This window comes from Prunus dulcis, chromosome 1 (assembly GCF_902201215.1).
Source record: "Prunus dulcis chromosome 1, ALMONDv2, whole genome shotgun sequence".
NCBI classification, from domain to species: Eukaryota; Viridiplantae; Streptophyta; class Magnoliopsida; order Rosales; family Rosaceae; genus Prunus; species Prunus dulcis.
Window position 1 is genome coordinate 9,263,074 of NC_047650.1, and position 22,640 is coordinate 9,285,713.

The window sequence follows — 22,640 nt, forward strand, 5'->3', positions numbered from 1 at the left end:
GAGCCAAGCAACAAAACTTCTGTATGATTTTTAGGATGTTTATCAACTAAACAGGCTTTGTTCCATTTCTAGGTACAGGAAATGATATTGAACAAATGAAATGCGATTTACATCAACCATGGATCAATCTTAATTAACTAAATTCAATTTTTCTTTCATTTGGTCTGACACCATATTCATAAATATGATCTAAGGAGAGGCTCTATTTCTATGGAAACACCCCTGATAATTGATATCAATCTTTTCTCTAACACGTAAAAATGCTCTTACATTCAAGTTGTCTAACAGGATTATGTCGATAGCTGCTTTTATACAGTAAAGATTATCCTAAGTAACATACTGGAGACAGCCCCAAAACAGAGAAAACTAACGTGGTCAGTCTTTACAAAACTTGACGCAGCACTACGCTGTCTAGCTTCCAGCTTTGCTGTTGCTCTTCTTGACTTTCTTTTGCTTCTGCTTCAATTGAGTGAGGCCTGCGGATGTTATCTTCACATTGCCAATAATTGCAGCAACCAGCTCAGGATCAGTGCATGCTTTCATCAACTCTTTCTCTCTAACTGTTGCTTCCATCATGTGACTAAACAAATTCATGGCAGTTTTTGCAGCTACAAAAGATTAGAAAGATAGAGGTCAATGATCAATCTATGCGATAAAAGAAAGCACTTGAAACTAAAATTCCATACTTAATCCCACGAGTGTTGTTATTTGTACCACATTGTTGACCACCTCTCTAATACAGGTGGGTCCAACATATCTTAGTGGGGCCCACCTCTATTAGAGAGGTGGTCAGCAAAGTTGTCAATGAATGTGGTACAAATAGTATTATTGTATTAGTCCACTCTCTACGAATGCAAAAACTAGTTTATTACTTCCATTGCCAGAGTTAAGGGAAAAAGAAATTTCCTAGTAACGCAGGCACATCTGCCTACTACCATGGAAAGCATAAATACAAAAAAGCAAGTACCAAGTGGGATAGTCATTTACCTTTCCCTCTCTTCACAGAGCCAGGAGTTATCTTCACACGATATTTGTAAGATTGGACTGAGCTATAAGGACCACAGACAGGGACCGCATATAACAGAATATCACTGGGAAGTGGATTGCCAGTCAAGTAATCCACATCATTTAATTTCTCTTTTTCTTCTTCACCTATCTCGTGAATATCATCCTCCTCAATTGTCACCTTGTCTAGTTCAGAAGCAGATTTATCCAAACCCAGAGGGTCATCTTCAACTCCAACATTTGCATGACTATGTAATGAATCATCTTGATGTTCTTGACAATCCCGGGACAGATGACCTGGCTTTTTACATCTATAACATATTTTTGGAGCATCCTCAGGACCTGCTAGATTTAAGAGAATTGATGTTATTACAAAAAACCAATAGACTTCCATTAAACATGGTACTAATAAAAAATAACCAGTAAAGCCTTGTGAAGTACAGAAGATGATAATCATCACATACAGTTTGAAACAGTAATCAACCGTTGAAGATTGAAGATGACATACCGGGTTTCTTATCTTCAGCTGGAGCTGAATTTTCATTTTGAGGCTCTCCATTCTTCTGTACTCTTCCAGCAGACTGAAAATTCACAAACATTGTCATTTAGATTGATGATCAGGTCTTTTGAACAAAAATATGAGGTAACTTCAGAGAATCGAGGGTACAATTCCAAAGGATGTATTTGACTTTCCCACATTCAATAGGGAAATAATACTTTTATAGTTGTTCATTCATATGGACATATCAGAACAAGAATTCTAAACAACTTGTGCGCCTACAAAATTACAAATGCATGAGTGGCGAGAGAAAATATGCCAACAGAAAAGGCAGGAAACTCTTACAGATAATCAACTTTAAAGGCATGAAAACTCAAATTGGGAGCTGAGAACAGACAAATTTATAGGCTAGAAAGAATCAAATGGTTATGACGATCAATATAAGGATGGTGCAAGTTACTGTACTCACAGCTAGTAAAGCCATACGGATCCTTCTTTCTTCCTCATCCTGATCAGCATACTTCTCTTTCATCTTCTTGAGTTTACCCTTCTGTCCACGACCAACTTTTCCACCACCTGGCTTCTTATCATGAACTTCCTTTTCAGGCGGGCTTGCAGAAACATCATGTTTCAATTTTTCGTTTTGCAGCTTAGCATGTTCTTCAGAAACACTACTGGTCTGACCTTTCTTGAGCTTTCTTCTTTCAGCTTTTGAGATATGAGGTTTCTCTCTTACTGCAGCCTTATTCTCTTCAACATTATGTTCCACTACCAAATCAACTGGAGAGGGTTCAACACTATAATTCTTAACGGACATAGCTGCCGATCCAAGCCCAAGAGCTCTATCAATGAGATCCTCAAGTTGTGGGGTGACAGATGCAACACCGTTTACAGCGACATTAACCACATTTTTCTGATCAGAATCATTTAAGGTCCTGTCTTTCTTGGGAATTTCATGTGAGTCTTGCGCTTTATCAATGGTTGTAGTTAATCCATTCTGAGAGGACATAGCCTCAGATAGGTCTTTCAGATCTGGTTGTTGGATAGGTATAGCTGAATCAGGAATGATTTTGGATTCTTCTGCAAGTTTTTCCTCTGCAACTTCCTTCTCCGACTCAGAATCAGATAACTCTTTTAGAGGCCCACTTTCATCAACATCATTCGTCCCTTCCTCCTCACCTCTTACCCTCCTCTCATTCAGATGTGAACCCAAGGAGCTCTCATCCAACCGGAACAACAACCCAAAGCCCATAATTAGAGGGTGTGGGGGAAGAAAGTTCTTCTTCCCACGAATCATGAAACTCCCAACTGTCAGATACTCCCCTGTAGGAGCAGTTTTACTGACCTGGTGAGGATGAACCCACCAAGCACTAGTGACAATCTTTGAATCCCATGCCTGGCTGTGGCAAACCTATACGAAGCATCAGTAAAACAGTTCAATATTACACATCCAGGTGATATGAAACACTCACAATAACATAGTAAACTAATATGAAAACAAAAGCATTACAGGAAGGTCAGACTTACTGTGAAGCATCCAGCTTGGTTTAAAGTAAGTGGAGGCACTGGTTGTTCAGGCCTGTGGTTCTTTATCACCGTACTAGAAGCCCCATGCAACTCTGCATGGACATACCTGTTACATAACAAAATCAACATCAGAAAGAAGATACAAGTGTGGCTATAATAAACAAGATGAGCAGAGAAGTTTGTAAACTAAAATTTCATGCAACCAGATTCTTGAAAATGTGACATTGACCAACTAAGAATTCCCATCTCGCATCAACATGACAAGAAATTATATCATCTGCATTTATGAACAGGATTTCGTTTCTCTTCTCTTGGAGTAGCAAGAACAGGAGAAATCATGAAAAGGAAAAATGGAGAGAACATGAAAAGAAGAAAGACCAAAGTCACTGGAAGAAGAAACAATTATTCAGACAAAAATAAATAAAAACAGGAAACAAGAATGATCAATATCGCAACACAGGAATTTCTTGAGAAGAGTCAGCCATAGAGAAGATTATGAGACTAAGCACAGAGATTGTTCCAGTGGCCCAAACGAAGGACATAAAAACTTGTAAAATAAACATAACTAAAAGATGCACATAAGCTACAGGAACAATTTTTTTTACCCCATGGTCATAGATCAGAGCAGTCTTAAACCACTAAGTGCATAATTTGAACCTATAATTATAGTGCTTCAGTGGTAGTTTTGGTATATGAGAATTTTTTGAAAAAACATATTATTTCAACGTCTAAATTGACTTACAGATCTCCTTTTGACATATAACGCTTGACTATCATCTCATTTTGTTGAGCATCACGTCCACTGATAACCAAATAGTTCTCACTGCTGATAAACCAGTTAAATTTTTCAAACCAGTGAACCTTGCGCATATGTGAAATGGTAGCAACAGATTTTTCCTGCATATTATTTGAAACAAATGTAATTAAGAACTGGAAAACAATTTATCTTCTAAGAATATATTAGGCAATGGTGGCAAATATTTACAGCTAATTGCCGTTCCTCTATATTCTTCATATTCTGGTTGTTTTGATGTTGACATATGGCACTCATCACACACACGCACACGCACAGTATTTATGCTCTGATGCTGTATTAGTCTGTCCTACCATTTATGACACTGCTGTCTTGAAAACTCATATTACCTAAATAGACAAAAATATGGGCTTGCTAAACCAAGAAGATGAAGCTACCTGTGACAGCTGGAGACGAGTCTTTCTCTCGGCAGCTTTAAATGCTTTTTCATGTGCTGTTACAGTCTTCTCCTGTTTGTTCTCTTGTTTTTTCTTTTGTTCATACCACCGCCGAGCATTGGCGTGTGCTGAAAGTGCTAAATCAACTTCCACCTATAAGAGAGAAGAAAGGTAATGGATAAGATACTTATTTCTAGAGAAGATAAAGAAAAAATTGAAGCTTCAGACACACCTTATCTGCAGGGAGAGTCTTCTCATCATCATCCATTTCATCAAGATTGTTGCTCAGCAGTAATGTCATGCAATTCCTTTCAAGCTGAAGCTTGTCAATGATGGCAGCAACAGGGTTTCCAGATTTCTTTTCCTCCTTCACCGTTCTAGCAATATCCTCCCAACTCGTGCCCTTTGCTAGAGCTACACGAACAGCTATTATAGCAGCATCCACATCATCTAGATTATATTCTATCAATTCCGCCATATTAACGCAATGATCAACTTCTTTCCTTAGCATATGAACACGATTTTCCTATGTCATAAGATTGAAATAACTGAGATGAAAGATGCCGCACATACATAGTACACAGAATGTAAACCAAAAATGTGTTAACATTTGATATTCTCAAACACCTTACCCCACCATCCACCCCTCCCCTCTCTCTCACCACAAAGGGGGATGGGGCTACGTCGAATTTCAGTTAAACTCAAGTCATAACACAAACACACACACACACACACACACACACACACACACACATCTGCCTTTGATTTTCAAATAGCACAGCAGAAGAAACAGTGCAAAACCTGATCCACGCGTATTTTGTTGAGCTTCTGGGTGGCGGAGCTCTCTTTCGCCTTTTGCTGTTGTTCTGACCTTTGGCTCTCAATTTTGCTATAAAACTCATCCAAAGAAGCATCAAACGTTTCAAACTCCACATACTCCCTTGATTTGAATTGGTTCAATAATATGGGGCAGAATTCATCATATATCTGCAAAAATAAGTCCAGAAATCATTTCAGATACCACACAATGGAAACCTGACTAGGCAGATCTCCTTCAACCAAGGGAAAAAGGGGAAATTACACTCTACTCTAAAGCATGTAAAGGTAAAATTATCACAGAGAAATCGGTAACCTGGCCAGAACTTCCTGGTTCAGATGGGGGATTACTCTTCCCTGAATTTTTGTTCTGCATCAAAATGTACCCTTCAGGAATTTTATCACCTGATATAACATCATGCAGCCAGTCCTCAAACTTTGCAACAGCTTCGACCAAAAGCTGAATTGTATCATCATCTAACTTGTTCTCGTTACAAAGTTTTGTATTTGGAATGAGGCCAGCATCTAATATAATATGCTCAGAAAGAGCAGGTCCATAGCCTAATGCCTCCCCAAGAACATTCTTCAAGGTGACCTGTTTGGCTTTAGCATCACCAGTATTTTTACTTGACTCGGCAGGCTTCCCACCTTTACGACTACCTTTTTTCTCTTTCTGTGCATCAGACACATTATTTGCACCTTCTTGATCCTTAACAGATTCATTGTTATCAGGTTCCTTAGAAAACGTAAGAGCTTCCTGCAACTTTGCAGCAGTAGTTCGCTCGAAAAGTCGACAAATTTCAATTGGATAACGATGGCGTGACATGATCGCAACCCCTTTATCATCATCCCTATTTAAACAAAAATTGACCACCTAATTAATATTTCGACTTAAGAAAAAGAATCAGAAGTTTTTGGGTTTCTCTTATTGAACACATGCGAGAACAATCAGAAGACAGCAGACATGTTTCTAATCAATATTCAAGTTTTTTAGTGTCTCTTATGATTTATTACTAAAATGGCATAGGAAATAGATGTTAAACACTAACCTATGTGAGCGAAGAAGAGTCATGACCATAAAATCGGAATCTGCGAGAATAACATTTCCTTGGGCATATAGCTCCAATATGACATAGTAGGCGTTAGCACCCAGCCCAAATTGAAAGAGAACAATCTGAGAAGGAGGCCACACAAAAATCAGAGGAAAAACCCAAAAAGTGCAGAAAGTTAAATCCAACAATGAAAGAAGAACCCAATTGGAAGGGTTGTTATAACTCATACCCTATCATATCCAAGCTGCCGCACATCCTCAAGCCTTCTTGTGCGTATATGCTTCCTCAATTTCAGTGTAAACCCAGAGGGAGTATTGCTTTTGTCCCTGCTCAGAAATCAATATGAATTTCAAAACTCCACATTCTTTTTTTGCATTATCTGTAAATTGTAAAAGAACCCAATGAATCATAAGCATACCGAACATATGCAGTAGTGTGCAATCTGACGCCACTCTCCATCAACAAAAAGACCTTCTCGCTCTCGCCGGACTCGGTGACACCGCTACTGTTCATAAGCTTCAACATATAGGTCTGCAAATCCAATTCCAAACCACATTCAAAAACCCACATATTAAGAATGAAAATTTCATTTCATGACAGGATATAATTGATTTGCTCGAGGGGCTTAAGAGTGAAGAAGGAAGAAAAGAGAAAAGAAAGGACCTTTGGAGAGAGATCGTAGACATTGGCACAGCGCATGCCGATGAGCCTCCGCAAGCACTTGACCTCGGCGGCCACATCGGCCGTGTTCATGCGCACCTTCACCATCTTCGTCTTCCTCCTCTCTCTTCGTCTTGGGTGGTCGGCGCGGCGGTATTATTAGCTTTCTGTGCAAGGCGAGCTTTGTCTTCTCTTGTTTGCTTTGCCTGCGGCAAACAATCAAACAGGGGGCTTATTTGGCCGTGAGAGATTTATAGACAAATTAAGCGGGGTCGTATTAATGGCGCTTTTGGCACTTCTTCTTTCCTAGGCACGCGCGTTAAAATACTCTCTAATTTCCTAATCCTCATTCTTTCAAGTTGATTAATGTCATTTCTATCCTCTTATTATGTAACACATCATCTGTTAAATTTTTCGTCAAAATTGATCATGTGACCAACATCAATGCTTGTTTTTTTTTGTTTTTTTGTTTTTTTGAGAGGCAACATCAATGCTTGTTGGGGGAGTGTTAAGATGAGTTTGCCCTTAAGAGTTGGTCACGTGCCTCACTCCTGATCAATCAGGCAATGTACGACATAAGAAAATGAGAATAAGGTTGACCTTCCGTTTGAATTGGGGGAAATAACTCAGAATTTAACTGAAAGTTGAAAATTTAAAATAAGAAATTGATAATTCTCTTGTCGCGGAATTTATTAAATGACAGCATAAAAAAAATCGTGAAAATTGGGGCATCAAATTCCACATTTTAATTTCCACTAAAATAGGTATAATTTCACAATTTTCATAGTGTCATTTACAAAATTCGACATACATAAATCCAAACACTGAAATCTTCAATTGCCAGAAATTGAAATGATGGAAATCTAAATTCCGTCATTTTTAAATTCTATATAATTTTCAATTTCTTCATCCAAACGGAGATCGAATTCATAGAATAAGAACGGAAATTATCGGTTTGAAATAGTACTAATCTTGATAATAATAATAATAATATATATATTTTTAAAGACTACTCTATTAGTGAACCGACTTCTCTTTGTTCAATTTTTTAATTTTTGGTACCAAATTTTAGTTTAGTTTTAGGTGATTGGTGAGATGTTGAAAAGTTGACCAAAAAGACAATGAAGGTAGTGTTTCGTTTTAAAAGAATTATAATTCAAGTGGTTAAATATATTTACCAATGTAGCCAACGATTGAGCTCCTCCGTTAATATTGCTAGTATTAGAAAAAGAAAAGTTGGGTATGTGTTTTTGTAGAGGTTGCATAATGTAAGTTAACGACAAGCAAAACAAAATGTTCTTTGTTTAAATTTTTTTGAAGGGGTTTTGGTTTGGAACCATAATGGCTCTTCGTATTTATAGATTCAAGGAAACCGCATTCTGAGAGACAATACATGCCAACTTGTGAAAAAATCATAGCCCCGATCATGTCTAATTCTACCAAACCTCACTTTTACATGTCCACATCATGTTTTTTAAAAAAACGCAGCAGGAGATGGCAGGTGAAATCTTGATCATGACATATCTCTTCAAATTGAGGTTCATTCAACAACTTGCTCACAACTCATGAAGGTTCCACTGAAATAAATTACTCGTGGAAATATTATATTCTTTGTCTTGCAAAACATAATTCCATGGAAGGATGCAGCCATAGCTCCTTTTTCCTAGCTGATGATTATGTATGGCTTCTCTAAACGAGGAGGAATTAAAAGCACTGTATCTTTATAAATAAGCTGCCCCCTTTTCATTTACATAAATATATAAAGGAGTATTGTTTGAACAATGTTACACTTGTCAAAACGATCACCTATTCATGTTGAGAAAAAGGCCTTCACATGGCATTCATATGAGCCCTAATTTCTGTATAACTTAACAAAGCTGCTGAACTTCGGCAGACTCACCCCAACATATTTACAAGTCAAATCAGGAGCTTGCCAGAAATAAATATCTACATGTCATTCAGTTCAAGCTTCACTCTGCTTTGCAGTCCTTGTTGTTTATTTGTGAAGCTCTGATACGATCGTCAACACTTCCAAGCAGGGACATCAAATTAACAAGGCATGATGTACTGCCTAGAGAATGGTTCACTCCACAGAAGATTGGAGCAAATGATTTGGTACAACTTCGAATGCATGGCTTCCTTCCATCAGCTCAAATCAAAGCCAGCATCTGCACTTATAGCATACATCAATTTGGTTTCCAGTTGCTCTTTACTGCATCAAAAGCATGTCATTGAGAAAGGTTAATGTGGGTGGAAGGAAGAAATTTATGCATAAGAATACAACTAGAAAAAGAAAACAAAAGAATATTCAATTATTAGAAACAAACAAAAAGCAAAGAGAGAAGAACAGCAAACCTCCTATATGGTGGAAGCTTTAGGAGATTCATACAAGTGGCTGCAGTTGGCAATCGGTCAAGAGCTCCTTCAGATGCATTACCACCAGCCCTGTGGAAAGAGGCAGAAAAGGTAAACAAAGATAGACTGTAGAGAAGAAATTTGGGAAACCAAACAGAGGGCCTCTGGGAGCACCCAGTCGCAAATCTGGCATGAACTCTTACCTCTGTATGCAAAATAATGGTTCCAAGTATTTAAATCCAAGCAGAGGCCCTCGGGAGCACCCGGTCACAAACCTGGATAAAAGCTGGTGTGGTTAGTATCTCTTGATGGACATATTTTATATTATATATTTAACCTCATTCTTAGTATATTTTGGTTAATATTTTGGAAGAATTTTGATACTTTGAATTATATTTCCAATATAGGACTTTTGAATCTCTCTGGAGCAAAACATAATCAAATGGAGGAATTTTGGAGTAATTCCAGTTGGAGGACGTTCTTGAGTCACTTAGCTTGATCGTATCAAAATTTCAGAGTTTCTCTTCCAATTTGGACTTTATTTCCTAGTTTTATTTTATTTTAATTAGTTTCTTGTGGGGATGGAAAAGCTGTACATTGGCAGCTAGGTTTTAAGGGGTATTTAAGCTCTTTCTCACAAGGAATTCTGGACTTCTTTTTCACTTTTGAACTTTGCATTGTGGAGAGCAATTGCTAGGGTTTTGGGTTTTCACAACTTTCAGGTGTTTTCGTTCTTTTCTTCTTAATGATATTTTCTTGGATTTCAATTATGAGTATGCGTAACTAAATTTCTTTTGCTAGGGTGAAGCCTTGAACCTTAGCATGAATATGTGATTTTTATTTAATTGCTTATGATGAGTGCATGCCTACTTGAATTGTTAATCACTGTTTTAAACTATCTAATTGTCTTAATGCCTGATCACCATTAGGATCTTTAGAAAAGTAATTGGATGCAATTTTGGTCGGAAGGTTCCCTGAAATTGATGCTAGCTTCTTGTGATTAATAATTGTAATTTCACTTAAGATGAACACCACGTCTTAAGGGTTGCATGGTTTTTCAAAGGGTTTTCACAAAACTTAATGAGTCTTTCATGTTCAGATTTGATCCGAACGTCCGGACGGGTTGCATGTTGGATATACGTTCTGTGTTGGAGGTTCCAAGTAGAATATACATTAGGAAAACCTAACCTTCAAAGTGGCATGTGCAAATCATAAGTAATTGGTAAAAGTTCATAGGATTGCTAGGTGATGGTGAAACCCTAGTGCTTTTATAAATTGATATTCAAAACTCTTTCCTTCAATCGTATTTGTTTTTGTTTAATATTTGTTTTTAGAATCAACCAAATTCATAATCATCTTTCTTGACCTTTTATTTTAAGTAGTCATTTGGAATTTGTTTTTACTTAAATTGCTAATTAGTCCTCGAGGAAAACGACCTTGCTCATTAACTTCAAAGCCAAACACAGGAAATTGAAACAGCCAACATAATGTGCTCAAGGGATATTGTGACATGCGAAAAACTCACTTTAGAAATTTCTTCTGATTTTCCAATGAAAAGCTTTTCAGAACTTCCCAGAACATCCCAATGACATAGTGATCCTGTCCAAACAAATAATGAACAATAAATATGTTGCTGGAACTATAATTATAAGTAAAGAAAAAGAAAAAGAAAAGGTCATAATGAGAGCTATAATGCACATTTAGGTAAGATGGCGCCATTAATATTGTGATTAATGATAAGTACAATGGACAAACAAAACAATTTTCCCGCTCATGTTAGTAAAACTAAAAAAATCAAACCCCAAAAGAACCAAAATCGTAAAATAATAACATTGATGAAACCACAAAACCATGTTTAAGTTTCCTCAAGGCAACTAAGAGCACACGCCGGTCACTCTTTTTCATGACAAAAACAGTTAACAGGAACAGAATTGACTGAGTGGTGGAGTCGTGGAAACACCAAAAGAATTTTGGTTCCAATAAGATATGGACATGAAGGCCAAAATGTCCAACCAAAATTGGAAAAGGTGGGGATAGCCCATATAAGACCCCGATATTCACTAGTGAAAACATCGACACAAACTTTAACTTTATAAGTCTCACCAAGCCACTAATATAAAGAAGCCAAAACCAATGTAAGGGAACTTACACTATGATAGCCACCCACATAGTTGGTGTGCATCCGTAGATCGTCAACATCCAAGCTGTCAAGTGAACCTGATATCAGAAGCTGTAGAAACAAGGTAGGTCAAAAAAAAAAAAAAAAAAGAAAAGGACACGTAGACAAGCTTTGCAAAAACTAAGAACTGTGTCGCATTAATAACTCAACACAATATAGTCCACATTCAGCCTTTATACCAATTTAAAGACGAGGACAATCAGGAAACATTCAAGGAAGAACGAGTTGAACGATTATACTAATGGAAGAAATGAAAATAATACTTGAAAGAAATGTACAGTTGTCTCAGTGACCTAAGGAAATCAGGAAAATGAGTTACTGTAATATGAATTCAACTCGAGAGCAAATAAATCTTAAAGCCTTGACAAAAGTTGAAGAAGCAAGAAGATGGAGGTCTAATTATATACAGACGTTCCAACATCGTTTTAAAGAATAACTGTTCAAAGAAATGGTAAATAAAATATATTTTACATATAGGCCATCAGAGAGACTGTAGGCCATCAGAGATAGCAGCAAGGAACCACAGATGAAAACTCTACCGTTCACAGTGACCATAAAAATTACAATCAAAGACAGCCTACTGCATCAGATGATGGATTCCTGATAAACATTACCAACCAAAATACTCACCTGCATCAAACAATCCATTACCAATACAGCCTTTTCCTTCCTAATATAATTTTCATCAGATTGTAACTATGGAATAGATCAAAAATCCAAACCCAGTTTGTAGGCAACTTTGACACAAAATGGAACAATATTGATCTGACACCAGGTTCCACCTATGAGAAACTCTAGCTTGTGCTGAGTATACAACGCATGCACATGCAATATATCATTGTCATGACCTCTTGTACTCCATAATGCCTACCAGAAGATTTTTTGTTTTTTCTTTAAGAAGAACAATCTTAATGCTCCAATGCGGAGACAGCACAGCAAAGACTGACATACATGATACATGTCTTCACAGTATACTGTAGCTCTCGGTAATAATTTGTAGCATCACTAGAAACTCTTAAATGCAAAATAACATCAGAGACACATATAAAAATGGAAGATAATGACTAAGATTTTTTTAGTTATTGATCTTATAACAACAGGCAAGCAAGAAGAGAGTATAATCATGTGATACTATGTAAACAAAGTGTAACCAACATGGCCTAGAGGTAGACTAATATACCTGAAGTTCATGCTCATTAAACATATCAATCCAATCTTTCTGTATAAGCTGCTGAAACCCCCTTAAGAAATGAGAACTTTGTTGACGTATCTGAAAATGAGAATGGGTTCCAAATGGAAAGTTTAAAGATGGGTTTAATTTTAAGAAAAGCTGATAAAACATATCGATCCAGTTTTGTTTCGCCAAGTCATATTTGCACAATGAAGATATACGGAATAAGAATGGTTCAAGATAAAAACTTGCACTACCTGAAAATTCAAACGGTGATTGGCAACAAGATGAATAAAGGTAATGACATTCTCATTAGTAACACGTAGGTTCTTTCCCCCGGGAAGCAGCTCTTCTTCTGTTTGCTCTCCATATTCATTGTTTACGATGACAAAGTACAGTTCTAATTCCGATATATCACCTTTATAATGCTGCAGATCATAAATTGGGGGGGTGTGAGCACTCCATATTTAACAAATCATTGCAAGATGATGATATAAAATGGGAAAGAAAAAAGAAAAAAAAACACTTTAAAATCATCAGAAAAACTGTCAATTTAAATGCAGATGATGGTGTCAATAGAAGCACAAGCGTTCAGTACAAGCTAAAATATGCCATGAGGCACACAAAGGAAGAAAGAACTACGTTACCTTCAAGAAAATAAGGTGGCGGTACAATTCTTGGTCCAATGAAGGCAAATCATTTAAATAGTTGTACCTAATCAACAAACAGAAAGAAAATTCCAGTATTAAGAAGATTGTAGTAAAAGATACTAGATATAATCATGAAGTAGTCTAGTACGTCAGTTAAATATTGCACACTTACTTTTGTTTTAGTTTGCTCAGAAAGAACGTTGCAAACGGTATATCAACAAGAATCCCCTCAAACATGGCCTGTAAGGGGAAAAACATGTGATACCATGATGAAGCACCATATCGACTAAAACAGTACAGAAATTTGATACCTTTGCTAGAAGTATTCCAAGAAATTGGAAGAATTGGAGATGTTGTTCATGAATCATTCCCGAACCAGGATTCGGGTAGAGTAAATGATCGGATGTTTCCTGGATATACCAAGCCAAGCAGAAAACAAATAAGCAACATGAGCAGAAATACCTAAGTCACAAAGTTATAATTTGTCTAGATGTGAATATCAAATTTCTGACAGCATAATGCAAAAGATCTGCCATGTTCATTAGTCTGACCATATTGAGTCAGCTTTTGCCAGAATCTCTGCATACATCTCACGGAAGAACTGGACTTTCTACTGTAATTTTCTTATCAGAGAGCTGATTCAAAAGAGGAGGGGGATTCAAACTGTCTTGGATGTGTGGGGGTAAATGTTCTCTACCACTGAAGCTACAGGCCCCTAATTCAAACACCTTTTATAGTTTCATGTATGTAACTTTGAGATGTTAAAATGTAATGTAGCATCTTCTTTTGCAGAATCCAAAGTAGTGGCTCGTAAAAAGTGCCTAAATCTGAAAGTGAATATGGTACAGGCTTCGGAAACATAAATGACAAAAAAATCTGTAACCTTAAATAGTCCATATTGCACATCAAAGGCTGCTCGAGTAATATTCTCCATGAAGTCTTTGAAAATCCCACCACCATCAATTCCAGCCTCCTCAACCCCAAATTCATTTACAAACGTAACACGAATCTGCAAGTAAACAGGTAAAGGTGATGAGGTGATTATCCTGGCAACGGATACGAAGGGGAGGGGATATTACAGTTCCTTTCAAGTGCTAGCATCAAGTAAGCAGAAAATCATTTTTCTTAGTTGCGTGAAAGAGGCCTCAGAGCCTGTTTGGGAGTTTGTCTAAAGATTCTGTCTAAAATGCTTCTGTAGATACTTCTCCCAATAAAAAGTCTTTTTTTGACCCCAAAAGCACTTATCTTTCCAGTTAAGCAGTAAAAGATAACTTTTTTGGTTATTTGGAAGCGTTTTCGGTACTGCTAAAAGCACTCCCAAGGCAACCTTCATCTATTAAATGTACAAAAACAAAAAAAGACGAATTACCGGTCCTCGAAGATCATCTTCAGACAATGCACTCATTTGATTATAAGCATCTTCCAAGATCCGATCCCGCCGGATTCTGAATCGGTTTCTGGTAAATACAGAATTAGCCCCATGTCTTTGTCTAGCTGCTGCCAATTGTGACTGACAAATTGGTTTAAGAATAAACTAATTAAAAAATCTAAATGATAGGACTTAAGGTACATAAAGATTTCCATCTCTCTTAAAAAATGCCCCAAGAAAGGATTGTACATTTGAAATAAGAAACAATACTCCGAAAAATACACTGTTGACGACCCAGTCAAACTCAAGTCCCCAATCCCCATTACTCGGTTGGAACATTCCAGGCTTCCAGCTAAAAGTTTAAAGCAAAGTCATAACCAATTAAATACTTACAGTGAATATTTTAACTCTGCTTGTGAATGGTACGAGGAAGGGAGCTTGCTTCAAAATGTCATTTGCTCGTGTATTTTCTATTGCGGCCTTCAGAATAAAAATAAAGACATTAGAAAACAGTGAAAGTAAGATCTTGGTCCTAGGAATGGGATCCATTACCTGTGAAATAAAGAACTCGTTGACACCATCAGCATGAAAGTCACTGGGGGATGTGAACTCTCGTCTATTGTTCCAATCTTGCAACTACATATGCAACAAATTACCCATACAAAAAAAACAACAAATGGAATGTAAAATTTCCTGTCCTGTTCATTTGTGGACATATACAAAGAGAACCAAAAATCACAAAACCTGTGGTGGAAGGACAACCACAAAATACTGCTACATGGAAAGTAAGCTTTTTTAAAGAACACATACTCAAAATCTAAAGCTCGTTCCTACCTGTGATAGGAGTTCAGAGGCTACAATGCTAACCCTGTGTTGAATGAACTCCAAAGGGTGCTTCTTATTAGAAACAGTGTTGGTGAAAGATTTCAGAGGATTAGTGGGAGCTGTAGGATTCACCCAAAGAAGCTGCCATAGGGCCTGCAGAGAATAGAAAATCCACATAATACGACAATTCAATAAAATTACCCAGTAAAAATCACAAATCAACATAAGTGTAATAGAATTAGCAATCAGTACAGTACTGTATATCCTGTTTGTCATACATAGAGAACAACTAATTACATTCCTACAGACTCCTATCAGTTCAAGAATGATCACCATTCTTTTGATAAGATGACAACAGATATTCAACAAGAATCACCTGTCTGAGTATGATAATTAGGACTCTGATATCCTTCAATGATAATGGCTTCTCCTGCTCATAGAACTCCTCATTATCAACTATTGCTAGCATGTGCCTGATCCATAAAAAAAGGGAGTCAAAGGATCACAGTTAATCCTATCTCAACCAGCCACATCTTACTCTAGCATCAAAACAGCATACATAAAACAGGAGAAGAGAATGACTAGATACTTCAAACCAATAAAAAATATCTACAAAATTCAAGCAAAATTAAACAGGGACTATTACTTGTATACAGGGCAGAATACTGCCAAAGGTAATAGCCAACCAGGTGCATCTCCTGGCAGCAGATATGCCAACTGCTCAGACAATGACAGCCATTTTTGGTTCTCATGGCACCGTTTCATAAAATTCCAAAGCACCGGAACAAGTTCAGTTCTATAAGCTAGTACAGTCATGATTTTCTCTAGAGGTAAGGTGATGAAAGTAACATGTAGAAAAGCACAAGCCGCACCAACAGCTGACACCTCTTTATCATCCGGTCCGTGGTGTGAGCCACTGGCAAGTGAAATCCCTCCAAACAAAACATTTGTCTGCTCAAAGAATTAAACAAAATCTTGCTTAGAATTACAAGGTAAAGACATATTTGCTTAATATAAATGTACTTCAATGGAAAATAGAAATACATAATCCAAGATGGCTTACTAATTGCAGAAGAAAGCGCGGATCTATGGCATCACATATCTGTCGTTCCAAATCATTATTCAAAACTACTTCCATTACATCATCTCCCACAATCATATCATCCTCGCCCATCATGAACTCTGAAAGTCAACATATGCATGTTCTTATGTAATGCAGAATTTGATGTAGCACAAATTAAACAAGTGAACAGAATGTACAGAGAGTGTCCATTATTTAAACAAGGGGACTGTGTGTATATATATATATATATATATATATATATCGAGACATCTTGGGAAAAAAAAAAAAAAAAACCCACTAAAAGAAGAGTAAGAGAGGATAAAGTACAACATGTGGAAGGCATATACCTTCTCTGCTTTCTCTATTTGATGATTTAATTGAAGGAAGGGCCTCCAACAAGAATTTTGCAACGCCAGCAAGGTCTACAGCCTGATATTATAAAGAATACAACAAAATCGAGAATCAAAGCCATCAAAGAGGTTGCATTACCAATAAATACACATGCATAAAATACGCATGTGTGAGAGTGCATAGGAAAATGGAGAAAAAAATAAATGAACATTGTCAAAAACCTATCCCTCCAAATAAGTTAGTCTTCCAAATTTTAATTCCTTAATAAATCACAAAGTGCAACTGTCAATAATATTGCTTAAACCTAAGGATCTCCCTGATTACTGACTCCAAAATTATAGAATGCACTCCTATAATGGACCTAAATCATATTTTAGCAAAATAACATGTTGCCCATTTCTACTTATGATAGCAGGCCAGTAATTACCATTTCAAATGAGCAGCCAGGCTGAGATAAGGCAACTCCAGAAGATTCTAATATATTTCCAAGAAGGCAGGCATAACCAGGTAGCTTAATTGATGTATCATTTGATGTATCATTGGGAAGTACATGAGCATGATTTTGCACACAGAGTGCCATCTGACGAATGTAATGCTGACTCATCCCCTGTGTTGCAAAAACCTAAACAAAAAAATGATTACAACAATTGCAGAATAGGAAATATTAAAACAAGAAAAAAGCACTTCAAAAGACAACTAGATCAACAACAAAAGAAGGTAGGGAGGGATTCTGCAGCACACTGAAATCATACTGAAAGACACCTACAACTCATTAGATGAGAGAACTTAAAATATAAAAAAACGTATCATTGTGGTTTTGAGCACTTATGTCAGCATGTGATGACCATACATACCAAGCCCTTCAAATTTACCTCTCCTAAGTATGGGAATAGCTTCCATAGAAAAGGAATCGTAAGAATTTGAGATGAAAAGCTCCAGTGTGGATCGATGTTTGGGCAGGTACATGGCTTCTGACCAATGTGAGGAATTACAGCAGCAAGACTGCGTTCCAACGAAGATACTCTGCCAATGGAAGTACGGATCTTTATACTTTCCTGCACCACAATACTCATAGTTGTAGAAAATATTCCCATTTGTGAATGCCAGTAGAGTAAATGACAAATCTCCAGAAACAAGAAAACTATAATATATTGGAATAATACATAAACTAGAAAGGATTAAAAATAAATAAACAAATAAATGCGTACAGTTAACTTTCCTACTTTAGTTAACAGGAAAGTGGATGGGTGGTAGAAAGCTTCTTGAGGGCTAAGACAAGGTGATCCTTTATCATCTTTCTTATTCACTTTTATACTAGTGACCGAGATGTGACCAAACATTTCTTAATCTCCTTAATGCTTTTGTAAAGAGATAGGGGGGTTGGAGGGGTGGCTTTTGGGTAAAAGCCTTTCCTGTTAAAACAAAAGCTATGAAGTATGAACAAATAGCTGGAATCAGAAACATACCTTTCCTGTTAAAATAATATCTCTATACAGGGTAAAAGCCTTTCTTTGCAAAAGATAGCTAACTGTCTTACAAGCCCATGGAAGCTTGGGATCCATCAATAAAACTACTGCTTCTAACAGTAAAGTTGTTGACACAGTTTCCACCTCGGGGGCTGCAAAAAGTTGATCCTTCAATTGATTTCTGTCCAATAAAACACTTAAGTAAGCAACTCAAAAACCATATTAATGTAAATGGCATTGAGACCAACAAAACCAAAGAACTAAGTTCATATTCTACTTATAGTGCAAATGACTCCTTTACAAGTCAGCAAATCCTCTGCTATAACATTATCAGGTATACCATACAATTAGAAAGTGAAAATATATCATTTATCCCATGCCTCCATGTTATATTAGATATGAAAGAGACTTCATCACGGTATAAGTAGAATGTGCCCAGGAATGAGAATCGATATAATGACTCGATTAGTGATTTTATAAAAGAATCAATGAATAAATGAGATGCTTATGAAATAAATGAGCTAAGCATAACAAACCAACACATGAGATTAACAAATAACGCCAAATTGGTAGTCTAAATCAAAAGAATCAAATGACCAAAAAACTTTAAACTGAGTGGACACAACCAACCTGTTTTGATGAACAGCCTTAACACACTGATATGCAAGTTGCTCTACTCTGTAATTTACCAAAGCATGGTTGGACGAATAATCCATGCCTGCAAAGAGGCTAACAATATCCCCTGTTTCATGATCAGATAATTGTCAATAACACCAAGAGGTCCTAAGCAGTGTGAAACAAGCAGAACCTCGAGAGGTTCTAACTGGTCTTTATTAAACTCTTAAAACCAAAATTACTATGTAATTGTACCAAAGGTTAAAAAAGATGCTTTCTTTAGCTATTTCTTGGCAAACTTTGAAACAATTCCACAGGATAAGAACTAAATGAATAGCATACTCGTGGCCGGCTCCATAATTATCAAATACATCATGGGGGTTTAATGTGAAGACAGCCTAGTCACGTCCCTTTAAGTCACAATCAACTGCACGGAGTCGTGGACAGTTCAAGATCCTTAATGGAAGAATTGGCATGTTATCCTTGAGAATTGTTCGGGTGATTGGTGATTTCCAATCTAGAGAATACTGGTTGAAGGTTTCAAGTATACATTTATCATAACAACCTACCATAAATTAGTTATATCTTTATAAACTTCTTACTATCTTAAAACTTACAGAACCATTAAATGAACATGTCTAAATAACTTAAAGAACATTAATCAGCAGGGCTAGTACATACACTGCTAATATATTCATTACTTGGAATTTGGGGGGAGAGGGACGGGTTTCAGGTTTAAGACTTAAAAATACATGAACAAGTAGAAATACTGTAATAACCATCCCTGCACTAAAATGAAAGTTCCAGAGAAGAGTCACCCACACCAATTTATTACATGAGGTTTTCTTTTTCAAGAAACAGGATTTATCATGTGAGATATATTAATCAAAAGATTACTTGAAAAGACAGCTTTTGAAAAGGAATATGATTCAAATTACCTGTATCTCTGACAAATTGCTGAAGCAGCCGGCACATCTCCACAAGGATGGAAAAATCACCAACACTTCGAGCATCAAAGAAAAAAAGTAACTGGCGGAGAAACTCTGAATCGGGACCAAAACTAAACCTGAATGCACAGAGACAATTCGAACAAGGTGAAGATGCTTAAAGCAGAGCATTAACTTACTTGCCAACTACCACGACTGAAGAGGAAGTTAAAAGATAATAAGGATCCAAATCTTACCTGTCCACATTCTGGCAATGTTTCCCATATGTTCCAACAAACTGCTCTCGCACCTTAGAATGTTCAGCCGCTGCTACCTTTCTCCCTCTGAAGCATTTCTGTAGTTAGTAATTAGTCAGCACTTTACAAAACATAGATGGATGGTAATTACATTGCCAATCTAGACAACAGCTTTAGTCAGACAGTTGAGTTGGCTATCTCAAATAAAAGGAAATTAAAAAGCACTCATTACCACCTATCAACATAAGTGGCATGTTAGAGACATCATTTGTATATGGATATGCGGTAAAACTGATAACTCCATGCAATGTAGATCTAAATTGTGTAATCATCCGCTAATTCACCTTTTCATGTGCATCAACAGATTTTATAGCAATACGTAATAATTTCACTAATAGAGCACCAAAAGGAGAGACCATATGTATTACCTTCATGCCATTAAATTTATGCTTTCAAATGTACTTAGCTTTAATGACCAGTCAAAATATAACTTGGAAAAACATTATTTTAAATACCGTCCTTGAAGGATTTCCCGTTTTGTCAGAAGGGGAGGACCCAAAATTTAGCACTCATTTGTTGGAAAAAAGAAGAAAGTGACAAAAAGGTAGAATAGCAACGGATGAACGGTAATCTTTCTCCTCTACCTACATTAAAATGGGAGTAAGGAAAAGGAAACCACCTTTAAATATTTGATACTATTTCCAGCTGTATGATTTGCTTATGTGCGTTTTTTCTTTCATAGTTTATATTTTTGGAACTCTAGTTTAAGATAATTCTTATGAACATTCTAGTTCTCAAAAGATTAGACATATCATTTAGGATAATGTGTTTGGAAAACGTGCTACAAACCAGAAAACTAATATGAGTTTCTCACATCTTGGTCACGTATAATTCTTCTTTTCAGTAATAAAGAATTGGGGACGAGGGATTTGAACTTGGTATCTTCTCTTTACACAATAAGTGTAACTAAAAACTGAATTATGCCTCAGACACACGTAAATCGTGTATACATTTTTCATATTATTTTGTAGATGTCTAGTAAGGGTTTACTTCTAAAAATTCCACACATGTTCAACATTTCACTCTTCACATCATCATCTAATCCAAACATAAGGTTGTAAGGATGAAAAAATTTGAGGGTCTACATAGAGGTCAACTCATGTTAGCTGCATTTCCCCATTAATTCGTGAAGATCAACATAATGGACATTGGGACCCACAAATAGCTGAATCCAGCTACATACTAATCTGAAAAGTACGTCCCGCTCAATCAGGCATAGTACTTTAGCAGTTAAATGCATTCAGGATCAGCTAAAAACAAAGGCTAGATTAACAAACATATCAACGGCCACTTCACAAAATCCACTCATATGGCACCAAGACAATTAGAAGACATGTTCATATCCATAAACTACACACATTTTTATTAAAAAAAACCTATCATTCAATGCAGAAACCATCACCAATAAGGATACTAAGAAACTCAATTTACTGTATTTTTCAATCGCACCTACACGTATAATGTGGCAACATAGCGACAACACATTAGGTTAAAACTACTATAAATTGATGCAATTTTCACCAATTCCACAGAGTCTTAACTTTTTTTGCACTTATAAGCTAAATCAAATCGCAGAGGCAGTGAATGCAGAAGTCCAAACCTGAATTTTAAGTGCAGCCGAGTTTTGCTGCCGTAGCCATAAGCGGCGGTTGCGCTCCAGCCTTGTTTGCTCCAGAAGCTTCTGCCTGTCCCTTTCCTTGGTACTCCGTCCCCCCAAATCAACTCGCTTCCGAGTCGATGAATCGCCCGAGAAGAACATCCTTCCCAATTGACACCGTCAATTTCAATTCAAGCCCAAGCGACGAGAATTGGGGTGTATAAGGCTAGGTTTAATGCTTGAGAGACTCGTTTCAGACTCTGCGAGTGTTTGATCGAATGGAAAAGTGGGCAGAGAAACTAGAAAGAGAGAGAATTCGAGGATGTATCGTGAAAAAGGTGGATGCTTTGTTGTTTGGTTAGCGAGAAAAATAGAAGCGGAAAAGAAAGCTCAAGAAGCAGTGAGTGCGTATTGGCTCGCTATTTCCCTTTCCTTTGCTTGCTTGGACTGGAAAATAGACGTCGACTCGGCGAATACAATAAATTAAATTTTATATGTGCCGTCAATAAATTAAATTACATATGTCTTTAATAAATTAGAAATAAAACAAAAGAAGTAGGAGATAAATATTACAATCGATTTCACACTCCACCACTAGTCTGTAAATTAATGCTTTTTTTTATTAGGTTACATTCTGTTGGCTTCTTCTCATTAAACAATAAGGTTTTAGTTACTTGTAGGCTACCCTCAAAATATTATACATACTTGATTCTATATAGTTGGTCAATGCCCTGTCTTGAAACTTGTTTTTGATGCTTTGTTTCATGGTTCAATTAAGGAATCCTTTTTCTTTTTTTAGGTCTGGGTTTTTGGATTGAAAATTTCTTGTCACAAATATTTATCTATATATTTACAGGGGTTTATATACTTGTAGTAGGGAGGATGTTAGGATTTTCAAATTGTAAGAGTATCTCCAATAGTAGTAGCAAATTAAAGTTTGTTAATTTATGTGGCAATTTGAAAATGTTTGTTTGCTACTTTACTTCAACAGTCTCTTTAACAGCTT

At 36.7% G+C, this 22,640-nt stretch overlaps 2 protein-coding genes across 4 annotated transcripts; both read right to left on the minus strand.

Moving 5' to 3' along the window:
- Positions 1-133: 133 nt before the first annotated feature.
- LOC117631799 (nuclear export mediator factor Nemf) lies at positions 134-7,052 on the minus strand. 2 transcript variants are annotated; one of them, XM_034365105.1, is made up of 14 exons: positions 6,754-7,052; positions 6,509-6,621; positions 6,320-6,416; positions 6,088-6,212; positions 5,355-5,889; positions 5,024-5,209; positions 4,455-4,748; positions 4,223-4,375; positions 3,774-3,928; positions 3,032-3,137; positions 1,974-2,915; positions 1,514-1,586; positions 988-1,347; positions 134-608 (listed from the first exon to the last, which is right to left on the minus strand). In XM_034365105.1, the coding sequence occupies exons 1-14, from the start codon at positions 6,856-6,858 to the stop codon at positions 412-414; spliced, it is 3,441 nt and encodes a 1,146-aa protein (XP_034220996.1). In that variant the 5' UTR covers positions 6,859-7,052; the 3' UTR covers positions 134-411. The 2 variants fall into 2 exon arrangements, with proteins under 2 accessions (XP_034220996.1, XP_034221004.1); XM_034365113.1 differs by lacking the exons at positions 6,088-6,212; positions 6,754-7,052 and having other exon boundaries at positions 6,509-6,620.
- A 1,276-nt stretch (positions 7,053-8,328) lies between these two features.
- On the minus strand, positions 8,329-22,099 carry LOC117631819 (E3 ubiquitin-protein ligase UPL6). 2 transcript variants are annotated; one of them, XM_034365145.1, is made up of 26 exons: positions 21,638-22,099; positions 19,978-20,075; positions 19,733-19,860; positions 18,810-18,921; positions 18,180-18,360; positions 17,586-17,768; positions 17,141-17,335; positions 16,710-16,791; positions 16,363-16,481; positions 15,946-16,250; positions 15,676-15,772; positions 15,309-15,452; positions 15,027-15,110; positions 14,868-14,954; positions 14,475-14,615; positions 13,989-14,114; positions 13,417-13,515; positions 13,278-13,345; positions 13,103-13,169; positions 12,713-12,883; positions 12,465-12,554; positions 11,255-11,335; positions 10,631-10,704; positions 9,309-9,380; positions 9,106-9,195; positions 8,329-8,962 (listed from the first exon to the last, which is right to left on the minus strand). In XM_034365145.1, the coding sequence occupies exons 1-26, from the start codon at positions 21,794-21,796 to the stop codon at positions 8,896-8,898; spliced, it is 3,120 nt and encodes a 1,039-aa protein (XP_034221036.1). In that variant the 5' UTR covers positions 21,797-22,099; the 3' UTR covers positions 8,329-8,895. The 2 variants fall into 2 exon arrangements, with proteins under 2 accessions (XP_034221036.1, XP_034221028.1); XM_034365137.1 differs by having other exon boundaries at positions 17,568-17,768; positions 21,638-22,088.
- Between the last annotated feature and the right edge of the window lie 541 nt (positions 22,100-22,640).

Excerpts from the sequence above, each read along its gene's own strand:
- LOC117631799 (XM_034365105.1), bottom strand. The coding sequence starts at position 6,858 with ATGGTGAAGGTGCGCATGAACACGGCCGATGTGGCCGCCGAGGTCAAG. Across the intron at positions 1,587-1,973 it reads TCCGTATGGCTTTACTAGCT|TCTGCTGGAAGAGTACAGAA; the intron begins GTGAGTACAGTA and ends GTGAATTTTCAG. Across the intron at positions 1,348-1,513 it reads AGCTGAAGATAAGAAACCCG|GTCCTGAGGATGCTCCAAAA; the intron begins GTATGTCATCTT and ends TAAATCTAGCAG.
- LOC117631819 (XM_034365137.1), bottom strand. The coding sequence starts at position 21,796 with ATGTTCTTCTCGGGCGATTCATCGACTCGGAAGCGAGTTGATTTGGGG. Across the intron at positions 19,861-19,977 it reads CATTGCCAGAATGTGGACAG|GTTTAGTTTTGGTCCCGATT; the intron begins GTAAGATTTGGA and ends CTGTGCATTCAG. Across the intron at positions 13,170-13,277 it reads CTGAGCAAACTAAAACAAAA|GTACAACTATTTAAATGATT; the intron begins GTAAGTGTGCAA and ends TTTGTTGATTAG.